Source organism: Nylanderia fulva, unplaced genomic scaffold (assembly GCF_048542155.1).
Source record: "Nylanderia fulva isolate GAGA-0341 unplaced genomic scaffold, ASM4854215v1 Scaffold7, whole genome shotgun sequence".
NCBI classification, from domain to species: domain Eukaryota; kingdom Metazoa; phylum Arthropoda; class Insecta; order Hymenoptera; family Formicidae; genus Nylanderia; species Nylanderia fulva.
The window spans coordinates 1953089-1972289 of NW_028190807.1; the positions used below are offsets into that span (position 1 = coordinate 1953089).

At 32.6% G+C, this 19201-nt stretch overlaps 1 protein-coding gene across 1 annotated transcript in view; it reads right to left on the reverse strand.

Moving 5' to 3' along the window:
* Window positions 1–12053, reverse strand: part of LOC114934683 (icarapin-like) — a 32092-nt gene extending 20039 nt beyond the window's left edge. The window contains exon 1 of the mRNA XM_029307389.2: window positions 11760–12053. Within this exon, the coding sequence (XP_029163222.1) occupies window positions 11760–11820 (61 nt within the window). The 5' untranslated portion in view covers window positions 11821–12053. The remainder of the gene's footprint in view (window positions 1–11759) is intronic.
* Window positions 12054–19201: the final 7148 nt, after the last annotated feature.

Here is a 19201-nt window from a genome sequence, read left to right on the forward strand (position 1 = left end):
TTAAAATTTTTTTATAATTTTCTCTCTCAAGAGAGAGCAAAATCTTTAAATTTTTCATCAAGTGACCTATAATTCTTATTTCACAAAATGTAATTTTCATGTAATTTTTGATTGTTCATCATATATGTATATAAAAAATAAAGAAGACAAGAAATGTAAAATATAAGAGAATATATATGAGAATCGGGAGAGAAGAGGGTATATATGTATTTTGTATATATATGAGAAAATCGTGAGGTAAAAAAGAAGCTTAAATAGCGAAGCTTTACAAAAGTTTAGAATTTAATTCTGCAGCGAGGCATGAAATAAATTACACAGCGCGGAAACTCCAAATTATTTCAACGATTCGGGTTTCCGCAAAAATGACATTCTCTTTCGCCGGTATCAAAGTTGTAGTTTTAAACCGATATGAGTTATAGCGAGGACAGACACCAGGGGTACCCATCAATCCGAGATGGATGGAACGGGAAGTGGTGTTGCTACATGGTGCAGAGCCCGACATTATGAAACTTGGAATCGAAATAGCGCGCGTACCGCATGAGTATGTGATGTCAAAGGCGTAATAACTTGGAAGTACTTGCGCGGTTCGCTATGAGATTGTGTGGATGTGGTGTATGTACATACGGTATGCACGTACACATTACGAGCGAATGTGCGAATATGTATTCGCTCGTACATCATCTATGCTTGAATCAAGAAGTTATTGCACGTTGAGTAGAGGTAAGTGCGCCAGATTGACACATATTACGCACCCTATGCATACAGTGTGTGTCCCATTCTGCAAAAATCGCGAATCATTTTTTAGCTCGCCGGAATTTGCTCGAAAATTTCATTCGATATATATATATATATTGAGCGACAAAAACGTACATAGTATATAGCGTAAAAATAAGATGACATGATTTAGCATCTCCACTTTATAAATTAAATGTCGATATTCTGTAATTTATAGATAATAAGCAATGCAATAATAAATATATAAAATTATGATCGCAAATAGCAACGTTATCACTATTTATATTATTGTAATAAGTGGGATAATAAGATATTTATTTGATATTTAAAATATGAATATAAATAGATAAATTAATATCAAATATATTTTCTTATTTCATCAACTCTGAAATGTATATAATAAAAGTTAAAATTAGAAATTCAAGTAGGTATTCAGTATTAAATGTATTTTTGAAGTGTAGAATATGGATTTATTATATCTATTTCTGTTTCTTTTATCATATTAACTTTCAAAATTGCTTATTGATTTTTAAAATACATGCATAAAGCATTATTATCCATTCGGATACCAAAGATAGTATAAAGCAAATGGCAATAACATTAGTTGCACAGTTTCAGAGATTGTCTTCGCATATTACATCAAAGATATTTTTGCATAACAACTGACACATCTGTTTTTTACGCTTTCGTGAGTATCACGATCCGACTGTTTCGCTTTTTTTCTTCTTATATACATTGGCAAAGTGCATTACGTGACAAATACATGGTGTAATAGCTAAAACGCAGTTGCAATTTATATGCGTTTCAAACTGCGATTTTATTCAGTGAAAACACGATGTAAATATTAACAAGAAAAAATGTTGTCGCGTCTAGATCTGCTCATTTCGTTCGTGTGTGCGTGACATAAAAAAATGTAAATTTACATATTCAAATTGATTACAAGGCAAAGGTGAAAGACATTTCAGTATTCTAGTGTAAGATAGGCATATTCTCCTTTTGCACACTATCCTGCATTATTGAAGACTGGCGTGTTAATCCGATTCGCGTTAAGCCGTAAAGCTCTTTTTCTCACATAGATACACGTACACAAGTATTTATTGTGTTTCGCATGCTTTTTTTGCGCGATTTCATCGATCGCACCGATGGTTTTTGGAAATGTAACGATCACGCAAAGCGAGAATTACCAGCACACGCGTGTACATACGTTGTTTCGCTTAAGTGAAGATCAATAAAATGTTTCGACAATAAATTCTTTCATGTTCTAACGGCATTAAATACTTGAGCAGCATAGATTATATGCTTTGGTATAGTAAACGTTCCACGAGTAAAAGCAGAAGTAATAAAGTGTGACACATTTAATAATTTTGTGAGGGCGCGTAATGTGTACAATGTTATAACATTAAGTTTCTTAAGGTAAATATATAGGTATGGATAAAGTTTCGTCACTAATGGCAAAACGTTCTCTTACTGGGAATATAATTGGATTCTGAGTAGCAGACATTTTTGTGAGGCAGTCGCACATTAACGATAAATTGTAAACGCAGATATGATGCTTTATCATCTATTAATTTAAATGAATCAAAAATTAACATTTAATTGTATAATTAATTAAAAATACATTTACCTTTTACTTTTTATTAATTTAATGAAATTGCTTTCAATATTTAATCGCGTTCGTTCACATATAGGTATCACGGTTACTTATATTTCACTGGTCGAGCAAAAGTAAATAATGTTTGCAACAATTTGACACGTGTAATTGTACGAAGAGATATGAAGCGTGAACAAATTGCTAGCGATACAACACGCTTATTTACTCGTTCCGATAAACGATATGTATACCTTTTTTCTTTTATCAGAGAACAAAGATTTTTTTATTCCCCGTATGACAACTGTGCTTTTTCTGAGAATCGTCAAGTATACATTTAGCTTATCCTTAATTAGTCACCGTTATAGCTCCTGGTCTTATATGCAATACTTATTATCGTGAGACTGTTAAGGTCACATGTTTGACACCTACAATCTTTTTCGCGTCTGTCAAATACGTCCTTTTTCGAATAACTAATGTACGCAACAAGGGACATATAAAAAAAAAAGTTTTGGACCATCCTGTTATCTCGCATTTCTACCATATATGTGAGCCGAAAAAACCCCATTTATCTTTTCTTCCAGATATAATTTATTTATCAAGTTATTTTCTTTCCCAAATGTAAATCTTATCCTGATTCATGCTACATTTCTTAATTAATCAATAAACACTGCAAATAAGTTCATGGTTACATAATTGTAATTTATATCTTAATTTATTCTCACGCAATGCTGTACTCTTTCCAATCCAAATCCGCAAGATGCAGTTAATGCTACCTCTCTATCTCTTGTCAGACACAAGAATTGTAATTTTTCATAAATTTTGAATACCGCGAAAATTTACACAAATCTCTCTCTTTTGTCTACCAATTGAACATCCCCGATTCTCGCTTGAAATTACCGCAAGTCCTCCCGGCGAGGTCACGCCTCCCCCGTTGAAAATCAATGGTACATTGACTTTTGCTCCCGACAGATTCGCCGAGGGATTGAATTTCAATTTGTTTCGAAGAAATATCTGTTATCTTCTTGTTTCATTAGACTTGCGAAAAGACGGCTATTACGGCGGCGACATGTAAACGACAAAAAGCGAGCGAGAATAGATGAATTAGAGCAGCCTTCTCTTCCCTTCTTCCATAATGATTGGTTCCAAATGAATTTCCACTTGGAAGATCCGATTTTGATGTCCGCACGCGATATGCATTCGCCTGTTCATAATTACTCGATCGTCCTACCATAGTATAGTTTATGGCTTCGCGATTCGCGGGTAATTGAATTGTCTGCTCCGCCGACTGACCGAGAACAGTCACCTCGTAATTCTTTACACCAACAAGAATAGCTACAGCGTTAAGCGCTTTATATATATGTTACGCATTATGTCGTTTTTCTTGCGTTTCTTGTGTTCTTTCCCGATAATCTGTTTCCTTTCTTATAATCGTGTATTTTACCGACGTCACGTTATCGATTTCGAGATTTATTTCAAGATAATTTTACAAAAATTGCTAATTACAAAAATCAATTTTTAAATACTAAAAAAATATTCTTAACCCTTAGTCCCGACTCATGAGTCGTTTACGACCCAAACGAAATTTCGTACCTCCGTTAGGTACCTCCATTTCTTAATAACAAACTATATAAAAAAATAATTTTTATCGAAATATTATGATTGGGACTTCAAGTTGAAGGTTGCAAGAAGCTCCATGAATTTCTTCAGATTTTTTAAAGCGTTTTTACTGATCCAAATAACGCAAAGACGCAAACGACCCATGAGTCGGGATTAAAGGTGCCGAGAAGAACCGTCGGGACTAAGGATTAAAGAGAAATGTATTTTAATGGATGATAAATCTATTCATTTAAAAATAATTTCATAGCCTGAAAAACTCATGATATATGTGTAAATCTTTATGCAAATAATTTATAATTATTACGAGGTCAGTATAAGTCAAACATGATAAACATGATAAAAGGGCAAAGCTAAAGCTCGTAAGTGTATATAGCTGTATTGTTGATGAATACACAACTCGATTCTATCATTTCGCGAATATTGACATAAACTCGACATTTTGAGAGATTGCTTTTCCTTCTCTTACTTTTGCGCGAAGGCGATATATGTATAGTTTCGCATACAAAGTTTCAACCAATTTTATTTAATTGAAAAGTTTTTATGTCTCATTAAGTTTGCTCCTCGTTATTCGCTTAAGAACATTCTCAACTTTTAGGTAGTGTATGAAATATCAAATCGTAATTTTATTAATTTTAATTTAACTTGGATCAACTTTCAATTACGCAATTACAGAAAGTTATAAAAGAAGGTGGAAAAATGTATGGATTAAAGGTCGTTCCGAAATAACTATTATATAAGTTATCGTCAAAATGACGCGTCGCTTTCATAACTTTTGCTTTTTGTAATAATTTTAAACGCACAAAATTATGTATCTATAATTTAAACACTAAAAAACTTTTATAAGACATAATAAAACATATTAAAAATTTCCAATTTTATTTCTTTTTTCCTGTGATAATTGGATTGTGAGGTAGAAAGACTTTAAAAAGATATGTATACATTTTATGAACAAAATGCATTTTATCATTATTATTTTCTGTTAAAAATAACTTGAGTTTTGTTTATGAACACACAAGGTAAAAAAATATGTCTGAAAAAATGTTTTGATTATCTACCGTTTCATTACCGTGTGTGCAACGATTGGCAAATTACTTGCCAGTAAAGACTTTTATGAGCGATGGTTAACGACGGTACATTTCACACATGTGCATGATTACGATACATGTAGCCGTAAAACGACGCTATTAAATTATTATAACGGTAATCGCGAGTATTCGTGCTCTTTTAAGTAAGATCTAATGTCGATATTGTATATGTAAGTACGATGCGTGCATACGATCAATGTCATAAATCAATTATGACATGCGAACAAAATTGATTTGTTTCACAAGACGTTTTATTTTAAACTAGGTATTAACATTCTCCGTAAAGAACATGTAATTAATAGTAATGTTTTTCTAATTTTTCTAGAAAAAAATTTAATTTCTGCACGCGTATTTGTGTTTGATTTTACTACATAAAGTATTTAGGTATGCGAACATTAATATAAATTATAATGAAGTTTTGAGACCTGTGCACAAATGCAATATTTATTTATAACTTATATTTATAATTATTTTATATTATATATTAGTTATATATATATATATATATATATATATATATATATATATATTTTGTATGAATTACACACGCACATGGTAAAATAATACATCGTCGAGACAAAAGTCGCGCACAAGCTGGAACTAAGGATGCGCTTTACTTTAATCCTGAAATGTATACTCATTTCATCTCATGTCGTATACCTAGAAGATACGTATCCCATAACAAATTGTTTAGAAGAAGAGTCTGGCACAAGCAAAAGGTTTGTATGTAAAAGCTGGTAATTTACTTTACGCGTACAAATAAATTATTCAACTAAAATTTTATATATAAATTTTCTCTTTATCAAGTTAAATAATTAAAAATAAATTTACAAGTAGTCTCTTTAAAATATATTAATATATATATTGACATATATTAAAATCTTACATCATATCGACATACTTCTTTTTGTTTTATAATTTATTATATAAAAAATATATATAATAAAATAAATGCTTTTCCTAAAATGCTTTTAATAATTGTGGTTAAGACACGTAACAAGATTAAATAGCGAGGCAAAGTGAAGATTCTGTAGTTGAATAATTTTTTCATTGATACACATATCAATGACACATATATCAATGATGACATACATTTCATTGATACACATATCAAATTATTCGCTTTATCAGCCATGTGTAATAAAAAAATATAGATGGGCAAAAATATAAGCAAATGTTTAAAATAGCATTTTGGTTTGATTATTATTAACTGTATTTTAAAATAAATATTAAAGCACATGTATTATCTGATATGGAAATGTTGAATAAAAATAATTTAATTTAATGTTTAAGTTCTGATTTTTACATCTTTATATTTATGCATTTATATAGCATTATTAATTATTTTTATTATTGAATATATCACAAATTATCTCTGAGAATGAACGAATTACAAGAAATTTGCTGGATATATATTGTTTTGAAAAATTATTGTGCAAAGTTATTCTCGATATTCAGGATATTGACCTTATGCAGGAGACTGTGCAGAAGAAATAAAAAAAAAGATGCGCTGACAAAACGTTTGCGGCGTACCTTTTTTCATTTAAATAACCGTAAGGCGGCGGTGGGATGCAAGCTGCATACTTAATAACGGCATATTCTGCAGTGCCACTGCCACTCAAGGCAAGCCCAACACTACGTCAACCGGGTCAGACTGTCGGCGACAGGAAAATAATATGAGTTGGTCATAATCCGCGGCAGCACTTCGCCTCCAGATACGGAGGGGCACAACAAACTAAGCCGTCAACACGCAAGGACACTCCGCATATAGAATTGCGCAAACTACAGCGAAGGGTAATAATAACACCTGAGAGCCATATTTTCTCTGCTTTCGAATTTTTCTGAGCAATAGTGAAGATAAAATACAAATTTAATAATTTATGCGTTTAAAGTATCTAATTCTATAATTAATAAAAATTCTATGAGTTTTTTGTATATATAAGCAGTGTTTGCTGTTATCTAAATAAAATTATATAGATGATCTATAGATGGAACTTTGGTTATCTTATCTTTATATGGATAATAAAAATATGTATTAAAGTATCTTTACTAAATTAATCTAGAATAATTTTCAGATAATTTTGCTTTAGAATCATAGCACATAAAAATATTTAAATAATCGAATTTATATTGTCGTTTATATTATAATTTAAATAGTCGCCATATATAATTATATATCTTTTATCTAGATATATTTAAAACAAAATCATCTTCATCTTATCTAAGATAAATTTACATATTTTTATCTCATCTTTATCTAGCTAATTTTAAAATCATCCAACACTGTATATAAGTTATTATTTATTAATTATATAACTTATATAAACTTTCGTGCTTATTATAAAATAGATTGGTATGAGATATGCTATCTAAAATTATAAAAATTGTAAAAATTAAGTAAAAAATTTTTTTTATAGTCAGATAATTTAAAGGCATAAAAATATTCCATCAGAATCCATTATTACTCTTTGTCGTACATAATTGTGTTATAGCGTATATTCCCATTATAAGCGCGCAAATGGTATATATACATATATATATATCGATGTGATTGCACGTGTGAAGAGGGAGGTTGAAAGGGAACCCGATGACAGAAGGCTCGTCGATCGCTATGCGGAACATAGGAAGAAGGAATTACATTACCGGATTGTGCAACTGCCACGTTGCGACGCTACGTGAATCAACTAATCAGAGAGTGAGCGATATATGGGAAGTAATTAGTCACGATTTCTTTCCCGCTGTAATTGGCGTCGAGTGGAGTGATTTAGGCGACACATTTTTATGCATGCGAATGCGAATGTGTAGGTGTGCTTCGTACGAGAAAAGACTAATACTAATTTATATCGATTATAAAATCAAAAACTTATTAATAATAAATTAGTGCATGACGATGCAACATATGTAAAAAAAAAAAATACTACAAAATTACACGAACAATATTAAGCGCAAAATTCATAATTTTAATAATTTTACACTGATTGTTCATGTAAATTTATATACATTTTTACGATACATATTATTAGCATTTTATGAAAGTTAATGATTTTTAATGAGGTGTGCTTCCGACAATAATTTAAAATAAACTTGTAAAACATTATCTGTCTAATCGCATATAAGTAAATCTATATGCAACTTGATTCAATATTTTATAAAATTATATGCATGACGTCCGCAAGTCGTCTTGAAATATCTCGGATAATTATGCTTATTCAATGCATAGGTTGAATAGCAATGTAATTGATCATTAAATGCGTAAATATACGCGTATTCTCCTTTATCATACAATAGAGTACACGTACGTCGCATCTAATGGATGGAAACGCATCTCTCGTAAATTCGACTATTATCATATCGATTTCTATATATATATATATATATATATATAAAGCGTAATTATTCGTATATATATAAGCAAACCGCAACAACGACGGAGAACATACACTGCGTTTGCGATATAATGCTAAACGTCATGTTCGGTGCACGAGAGAGATTTACGATTGCAGATAATTATTACGCAAAGCCTGGCTCAAAGACGATGCGTGATTACCCAGCGGTAAGCACGATGATTACGTATTCTTAATAGGATTAAACACAATCTGCTTATATACACCATTCTGTGGCAGGATTCAGCGCTGTTTGACGCTAACAGACTTGCTACTTCATATCTCTATCTACCGGCGGAATGCAGGACGATACGAGGGAATATGTTCGCGATCGAAACTCGCCGAAACTCGATTTTCGCCCCCTAGCTTGTTGGCCGCGTCCCGAAAGTCTCAAAAATTACATTATTATCCGGCTGTCACCCGGCTGTCAGCGAACATAATGAGAGCAGACGTTCTCTCCTGCGGAGACCGCGTTCTAGCGCTGAAGTTTCACGGCATGGAAACTGGCAGGTACATCACGTTTAAGAGAAACATCTCGCCTCGGAGGCGTCGTACTTCTCGCGGAGTACGCGATAATAGACGTGTAACATTCGCTCCTATGGCGAAAGGAGTTTTATTTATGCGATTACGACGCTGTTTATCTGTCACAGCTGGACGAGCTGTTAATGAGTCGATATCATTATTTATATCGAACGTTCTCCGCAGACGCTGAATCATCATATTCGCGTAAGTAAATCATCTCTCGAGTATTTTTTTTTTATAATAGCAGTTCACAATCTGAAAGCTTTAGTTTCACGAAAGTTATTTACGACATGTTGTAATACGTGGCGCGTCATGATGCCACTGGTTAAAATATTCGTATCATTTGGTATTTCAACGAGGGAATACGCATAAAGTTCTCGAGATCGTTTTACAAATGTTGGCTGCTGCAATAATGCGGCATGCATTTATGCATGTACAATTATTTGAATGCAAACTCCTTAATTTCCTTTAGACATAAAGTGTTGCTTGCGTGGTAAAAATTATAAATGATGTTTAGAAACACATGCGAAAACTTTCTATATGTCCGAATACATTGAACAACGGTAAAAATTAACACTAAATAATCATATTTTTATATGTATAAAAATATAAAATTTTTTATAATATATAAAATAATAAAAGACAATATTTGATCAAGAAATTTTTAATAAAACTCGTTTTTTCAAATTGTTATTGTCCACCGCATATATATTATATGTATATATAAGTAATATGTCAAATTTCACGAAAATAATCTCTTTTTCTAAAACAGAAATTTCAATCAATTTAAATTAGCAATATTATATCGTATTTTTTGCCAGAAATCAGACTGTGTTATTTTTGTAAAGATTTTCGCACGATTAAAAAGAGAGTCGAGACACACAAAGGTCGGCTCGAGAGATAAAGTTATATTAAAATCAAGAGGAATAATTGGACTTCGATGGGGAAATTCGTTTGGACAATTATACGACGAAGCAGCTCCAATTAAACGAGCTTCCTGCCGTTTCTGTCTCTCGCAAAAACGGGGCCGATGCTAATTAGCAAAGTCTATGCTGGAAGTGAATTTCATATCGAGTTGTAATCGAGTAAACAACGGCCTTAAGTAGTTGGAGCGTGCTATCTGCTTCCACGATTTCTTCGTGACTTGACATTCAATCGAGATATTTGCTTGTCGGGCTCCCGCTTCGCCTTATAACGATGCATAAATGTCGTGAACCGAATGCAAATAATCCTGAAGAATCGCTCAATGCGACAAATGGAGCCGCGATAAGCTTTCAGGAAGATGCGTACAGAAAATAAGCATTTTAAATTACATTTTATTATAATGTATGTATGATCCAAAATGCATAAGAAATCAAAACCTTGGAAAGATCTGACATAATTTTGAATAATTTATTTGCTTACAAATATCATTGGAACGTAAAAACAAAATTAGCTTAAAATAATATAATATTTTGATGTTGTTTGATAACGTAATATATTAAAGCTTATTTTATTATTTCACAAGAGCAAAATAATCAAATATATAAATTCATATGTATAAAAATGTGAAATAAATGTGTGAAACCGGAATATTCGTAAGTAAGTTAAAACAAAGTTTGTTTATTTGGAGTATTAACGAAGTGAATTTTGTGGCTGGAAATAATCGTTATATTAATTTACTGTGTGATATTAAACTAAAATCTGTTTTTATGCAGTAGCTTTTATTGATTTAACATCGTATTTTAGCAGATAGCAGCGCATTTTATCTTTCGAGCCGATTATAGCATAACGGAAATAACAGAATATTTCATTATCTGATATTATCGAATAATTTAGTTTTACATAATCCACAGTTTTACATGTAAGCTATTTTGAAAAAAAAGGTTGTAAATAATAATAATTATAGTTTTAAATAATAATATAATTACCATAATTTCTCTAAATTAAGAAAAATAATAACGATGCGTTGATGGATAATAACGATATTATATAGAGTATTTCATAAAATATATTAAATAAATAAAGAAATAGAGCGGATTACGCCATTATATACGTAGCTTAATTATATTTCATTTCAACCTTTATACTTCATTTCACAACTTATAATTGCACATCGTTTATTGACTCAGACGCATAATCAATCATATATAATGGGAGAACAATTATTAGACGCAAAATTCCTAATACATATCTGCCAAGCAGAACACGCATATTGTAATTTCTAGTGAAAGTTAATAAAAATTAAAACTCAAGAATTACATTCCGCATAATCTTAAAAATGGATTTAGCCCAGCAAACACAGTATATAAATGTTATATACTCAAGCATGTTACATGTAACGTATATGTTAGTTGTAATTTCCCACTCATAGATGTAACATTTTTAATATTACATATATTACATTGTAATTATATTGTCATTATATCCCAAGATAGCACTGACTTATCAATACATCAATGTGCTATTTGGTATATAATTACAATATAACTACAAGGTAATATATGTTATATTAAAATGTTACATCTATGAGTGGGAAATTACAACTAACGTGGATGTTACATGTAACATACACGTTATATTACTTGTTATATTCCGTTTTATTATAGCAATGTAACAATTATATATCGGTGTTTGCTGGGAGGCTAAAAATTGTGATACGAATTTTTTTTTATCCCAAATATACATGTATATACACGCTAATAATAATCGCTAATACTATACATATTTAACCTGACAATTGACGAGTGCAAGAGAACCGTGTATCTCGAAATTTTACCGTATTCGGGAGATTCAAATTTTGCAGAGAAAAAGAAAATAAGTTAATCAAGAAAAAGTGTCACTTACTTGGAAGAGTGTGCGCACACGCGATGAGGCACGCAACGACGATAGTAACGTACGTCTTCATCTTCGTCGCACAAAAAACTCCGACGATTCGAAAACTCGCTAAGGGATATCTCGCTCGTTGTTGCCTCGACGATGCTTCGATCGACACTAACCGGTTCGGTTCACCCAGTAGCAGACTCGACGCGAACGATGATGCCTGTCACGTACGACTCGATACGAAAGGATCAAGGTTACTCGTGAAACCGGACCGCGGAAAACAGTCGCTTTGCCCCACGACTTTTGCCGGCGTTCCCGGCTATATACGATCCCCCGATTGCGATCCCGCCGGAGAGTTACGCGGTCATGTGACTCGCGTCACGTGACCGCGCGCGGCGCGGCGCGGCGCGGTGCGGCATGGGACGACAAGTGTGGCGGGAAACGTCACGTGACCGCGAGTATGGCGGGACGATGCGGCATGTGATCCGTCGCGTGAATCACGGTTTCGCGGTTTTTCCTCGATATATCGGCGTCTTCGCATTATTCCGCATTAATTCTACCCGTTGATGTATAAGCATAGTGTATGTACAATTCGCATTAATGATCGTGTTTTTCTTTTCTTTTTTTTTTTTTTTGATAAGATTACGTCTCATTGTCAGAGTAAACAATTGCGTAAGATACATCGAGATGATTATCGTTGCGCGAAATTTGTCATATTTTTCGTCACGTACTTTTTCGTAGACTTTCTGCGTAGTATGTATTTAATTTTAATGCAAATGCCAATCAAGGCATCACATGCGCAGGTATGAGTAATACTCTGCTGTTGTTCCAAGTAAACGATATATAAATTATCGTGTCTGTCGTCGACTTATATTATTAGTTTGTGTTTAAAAAATAATCGCGAGACTTTCCGAGAAAAAATAAACGGCGAAAAGATAAGTGGCACGAGCAATAAATTTTCAGAATGTGAATATATAATATATTGAAAGATTCTATAATCTGGACGAAAATATAGGTTAGTTGGGAGGTACTTGCTTCGGAGAATCCTTATCGTTCGCATACGTGGTGCAACCGAGGGCGATACGCATATTAGTGTGTATATCTGTGTATATGCGGGTATTATTATTATTATTATTATTATTATTATGGAAATCGCGCGCGCGGTGACGGGCCAACTAGTGCAGCGGAACACGATAATTATCGTGCATCTCACAACACGCTTGTGTGTACACGCGGGCACGCATCGGTGTACCGCTACTATGCTTGCGCGCTTCTGCGTAAGAAATCCGCTACATGAGAAACTTCGGAAACAGGCGAGATTTGCCTCATGAGATGCTTCAACACGAGAATTTCTCCGTATAACCACAAGGTAACATATTATATTATTCCAAATAATTATTCTTTTAACTATTATTTCAAATGAATATGTATGTTTACAAAAAAATCTATTTTCTATCATTTTTTCTCAAAATACATTAATCTGCGAAAAATATTTAATTAAAAATGCGATCGTACAAATATATGAAAATTTTTTAAAGAGCTTCATTTAAAAATATCGAAAAGAGATTTGCGTATTAAAATATATATTTAGAACTTTAATTTACATCTTTTTATAATTTCCGTGTTATTATCAAAGCTGTATACTAGAATTATCTATAATTTTCGTTTGTCTTTGTAAAAGTTGATAAAAGCGTTATTTATATAGTCAAGCACCAAACACCTTATTATATGTACGATCATCTTGTCAATAATTGAATGATGTCTGTGCTAGATGTAAATTTATGTAACCATGTTATTTTCTAAGAATAACCGCACACAACAGTTGCAATATCACGTAATTCATATCTTTTTCTATTATCTTGAGTAAAATGTTTTACGAACATTTGCTGCTTGCTTTATTACTTCTATACGAATTCTTCTTCGAATTTTTTCTATATGCATAATTTATATGACAAACAAAAAATGTATATTATAATTTATATGAATTTATATAATTTATATGAATTCTGCACAAAATTGTAGCTACAATGAATTCATTGTACTAGATAAATGTGTTATTATATCGTCCATTTTGTCGTCTATATATATATCGCGTAAATTTAACTTTGCACTTATTATCGATTCTAAACAGGTATTTCTATGTGTCATACATGTATAGCTGCTATTTATGCGTCAAACGTTGAATTAATAGCGGTATTTATAGCAATCATATCAAATGCACTTATTATAAAATTAATTTTGAATTGTAAATTCAGAATTAACTCGGAAAATAATTTGCGATTTGTTGACTTAACGTATTGAACTCACAATCAGATAGTTTGGAAAATAAACATTTTTTTAGTTTATCAAACATCAAACTTATCGAGTAATTTAAATTATTTACAGAAAAGAAAATATATTTAAACAATTGTGTGAATCTTACAAATACTTATATCTTTTAAAAGTTCCGAATATAAATTATACGTCCTCTCGATCAATTACGCACTCTATTCAATCTAATCAATTGTTTTTCTATCCTTTGAGTCAGATTTCTTGAGAATTGATTCTTGACTATGTCAAGAATCATGTTAATGATACGATAAACAATAGCTGTGATGCAGTCATATACCGCGAATGAGGACGCGGTATATCTCATTATGTTTTGATGATGCAATAGGGAGAATAAGTTGTGATTAAAAAATTGATTAAAAATTTTTTATATATTCCATCAAAAATAGGATGGATCATTAAATAAAGTTAATAAGAATAAATAAGGATAAATAAGAATCATTAACATGATTCTTGACATAAGATGTCAAGAATCTTGTTAATGATTCTTATTTATCCTTATTTATTCTTATTAACATAATTCTTGACATTTTTATAATGATTTGTGACATTTTTTTATTTAATGATCCATCCTATTTGTGATGGAATATATAAGAAACAATTTTTTAACCACAACTTATTCTCCCTATTGCATCATCAAAACATAATGAGATATACCGCATCCTCGTTCGCGGTATATGACAGCATCACAGCTATTGCTTCGCCGACGCGATTAGTCACGAAATGTGAATATGCGATGGATTAATAATGAAAGAGAGACGGAGAAAGAGAGAGAGAGAGAGAGATCCAGGCCTGAATCGAATGCACCGTTAAGTCGTGCGTTCAGTAACCACACCGACACACGGTAGCCTGCAAACAACAGACAGTTTGATTAAAAGTAATTGCGTATGTCCGATGTAGCCGGGATTTTGGGACGAATTTTCGGATCGGTCGCGCCGCATCGCATCGTGTTCATTCACAGGCCGCTGGTAATTTCGCGAAAATGCATTTCACGGGTCGATTGCAATGTGGATCACGCTGTTGTTTTCGGCTTCGTGGCCCGCTTCCTGCGATCCTTCCGGCCCGAGTGTACCAGTCGTTATAATTTATGATGCGGAAGAGCCGGTATAATCGGAGGAAGGCGACTGTTTTCGTTGTCGTCGTCGTCGTCGTCGTCGTCGTCGTCGACTCTTGCCCCTGCAATCGATTGCCGAGCAATCGCTTAAATTGTATCTCGAAAGACGCGGCGTGCATAATTTAAACGCCGCATTCGATTCTCCAGCTCGAACGGATTCTCGAGCATCGAGCTCCTAAATTTTATTGTCGTGAAAGTAGCTAGAATGTTTTCCTATTCCGTGTCGACAGTGTCTTAATCGTACAAAAAGGACATCGTCTGAAATAACGCAAATCTAATGCAACTCTAAAGTTTCTCGTCTATTAGCGAATTCGGTCGGATGCACTATAGTGCACATTGAGTGCATATAAAGATTTATCACACACAAGTTCACAATGACACAAGCATTTAAAAAAAGGAAATAATTAATAGTAGTTAAGAACTATTATTATCATTATTCATACTGAGCAACAATAATAATAGCTCTTACTATTAATTATTTTCCTTTTTTTAATTACTTGTGTCATTGTGAACTTGTGTGTGATAAATCTTTATATGCATTCAGTGGTGCATCCGATCAAATTCACTATTAAAAAAGTTATACGGAATTACGTTAATTTCCTGTACACTTTCTGTATTTGTTTTGTAATTAATTAATTTTACGTATCGATTTGCAATAGGTTAATGCAGTAAAAAATAATACGTCATTATTCATTGCTCTTCAAGATATCATTAAAATTATCTCATTAGGATATAAAAGAGATCTTATAACTATATTTATATTTTGCTTTTTTACTACTTACTTTTTTCTTAATATATCCTTGAGCACTGTATTTTTATATGCTAATTACAAATGTTTTTATTCATGTTTATCAATAGATTTACTTGTTCTTATATTGACGCGACAAAAATTGACGTATTAAAAGGAGTGTTTATTCTCGCTGCGACATACGTAACACCATATATTCGATCATATTATTAACTATTTTTACCTTATTGTTATATTGTTATTGGCGCATTTACGTTATATAAATTTTATTATTGTGCAGAGAGAAGCAGAACATTATTGTTCGTAAATTGCTAATGAATAACCCATTACGATATTCGTAATTATGTGATTTTGTCGAGCGACATTTTAATTTTTAAAGAATTATGCATATTTATAAGAATCGTAATTTATTGCATAAATCAAGTGATAACTCCTCATCATGTTTGCTTGAAAATACTTTTAAAGAATATACTGATATGCTTACTTCGTAATTTAAACTTAGAGTTAAAACTACGGTCTGTCTCTGTTTAGCATTATAAATAAGTTGTCACTGGCATATTGTTACGGAATAACAATGGTTCTGACGACAAGTTAAAAAAAAGAAAAAATAAAAATTTTCTTGTCAAGATCTTTTCTTGACACTGCATAATCTGCCACGCGTCTGCTACTTGACAAACGCATTAGCTCGTTAACCGCAAACAGTGTGCGATTAGACTTTGCAATTCACCTTTTGAAAAGCTCGAGCTGAGTCGATTAAGGCTAATATACACAAGCATCAAATACAAAAGTTCTCGTGCACTCAAATAAAGGCTGTAACGCGACGTATATGAATTATCGTTAAGAATAAATATAAGAAAAGTACAGGTGTGTTTCGCGACAATAATAAATACACAGAAATTGTTTACACATTTCTCATTATCACAAATGAAGACGAGAAATGATTGTAGAAATTACATTCGGCGAAATGTATTTTTGCTTAATGACAGCTCACACGTGTGCGCGTCTAAAATCATATTTGGACATCGTTAACTTCATAATGTTATCTTTCATCGTGTTTGTTCTCTTAAAGTTATATTAGCTTTCCGCGCACGCACGGGAGGGCTCCAGCCTTGAATCAGTGACAAATACGTGTCTCCTGTCGAGACTGGTACCAGGCGAGTTTGACGTGCGACGCACATGTTGACTCATCCGTGCTAGAAAATATCGTAATTGCTTCTTCTATATCCATATATATATAGGTATCCATTTCCTTTTGCCGTGCGGTGTATAGATAACGATGATGTGTGACGCATCTAGAAAATTCTAATTCGCGATAATGGGCTATATACCTAAGCTTTTTCCTCCTTCAAGCCCGACGATTTAAATATCATATCGAGTATTATGTTAAATTTGTACGAATTTGTATTATACTCAGTGTTATGTTTAGATTATTTAAAAATTAGCTAGATAAAGATGAGATAAAAATATGTAAATTCATCTGAAATAAGATGAAGAGCTATTTTTATTTATACATTTTTATCGCTTACTACTTAAATTCTACTATTTAATATGATTCTAAAGCAAAATTATCTGAAAATTATTCTAAATAATTTAATAAAGATAATACTTTTTTTTTTATTTAAGACAGATATAGATAGTACATATTTTCATTATCTATATAACAATAAGATGACGCCAAAGTTTTATCTATAGATGATCATCTATATAATTTTATTTTAATAACAGCAAACACTGATTATACTATATATAAAATAATACATTGTATAAAATAGCGAAAATGACATTGAAAAAAAACTCGTTTTCTTTTGTCTGAAAAAAATTCGATTTGTGTCAAATACAATAGTATACATCGGTTCGCGAATAAATTACGTGACCGTAACTTCGCGTCGATTCAACATTCGATGATAATCCTCTCATTCATATTCGTATATATAGATATTGAACATATTACGAAGTCCCTCGCGTTTGTCAAACGCATGACAGTTTGTGGAAATACATTTTATTGTATATATTACGACGTCACACGGATACCAAACGTTATCTCTTTCCCTAGATTCCACCGTGCCTGTGTAAATTTGGAAGTTTATCACGTTGGGCAAACTCACGGTATTGTTGCGGTTGCTCCCCAACGAATGGAAAAAAAGTGAGTTTGCATATCGAATTGCATAAACAATGTATTAATTGAAAGAGCTGGTGAATGAAAGCGCATGGTTTAACAACATTTATAACGAAAATATTTTAATCTAGGAACGCGAAATTTTATCGTGTATAATGAAAAAAATTCTATTTTTTTTACTAACAAATATTTTTAGAACGAAAACGAGAACATTTATAAAGATGGAACAATAAATAATAAAAGAACGTAAAAAATATCCAAGAGTGACATTTCAAATGTCCTGCAAAATATTATTTTAGCGCGCGTTTCCGATTTTAAACTCATCAGCTCGACATTGTGCGATATACAAATACAACTTGTATTTTATTTCGGCTAAAAGTATAAAAAATACTAATGATAAATCGAGAGCGTATATGTGTGATTATACAAAGTAGGATGACTCATCCTTGAGATTAATTAATTTTCGCAAGAATGTCACAGTCACCGCCCTCGGACACTTGCTCGAATTCTTCAATTGAAAAAGCGTTAAATGTCAGCGCTCGCAAAGTGTCCACTTAGGTACTTACTCCTCGCGCATATGAATCAGATATACTCGACAGATTGTAATACATGCCACCTGCAATTCCGCATCCGCCGGCTATTGCGCCGCACCCACACACGTCTGTTCGATCCATCCGGCGGCGCTTGTCGGTGAAACGCTGGATTGAAAATGCCTGTTTTTTTTTTTCGCAGTTATTCGAAGAATGACGAGGCATCAATTTACAATAGCGCATGACCGTATAATACATTGACTATATACCATTCGTCGAACGAGGACAATGGTGATTTGTCAACCGCGGTGAAATATGCGCCATACGTAGGATTTCATCGCGCGTTTCCATACGCGGAATCATTCGCGCGATTTCTCGCGAAGAGAAATTTGCTCTTAAACTATAAAAATAATCTTGCAACTTCCTGAAACTGATAGCGCGCATGTTTTTTAAGCGTTTAAGCGCGAGCTGTCATAATCTCTTCATAGGTCAGTATTTTGTGTGCGGCGCATCAACGCCGCGAAATAATACTAATTTTAGATGCCAGCAATGTAACAATATACGTATTATTGCAATGTTCCAATTCGACGGGAATGGAATGTTCGCTGCGTTTCAGTTAAATACGAATGC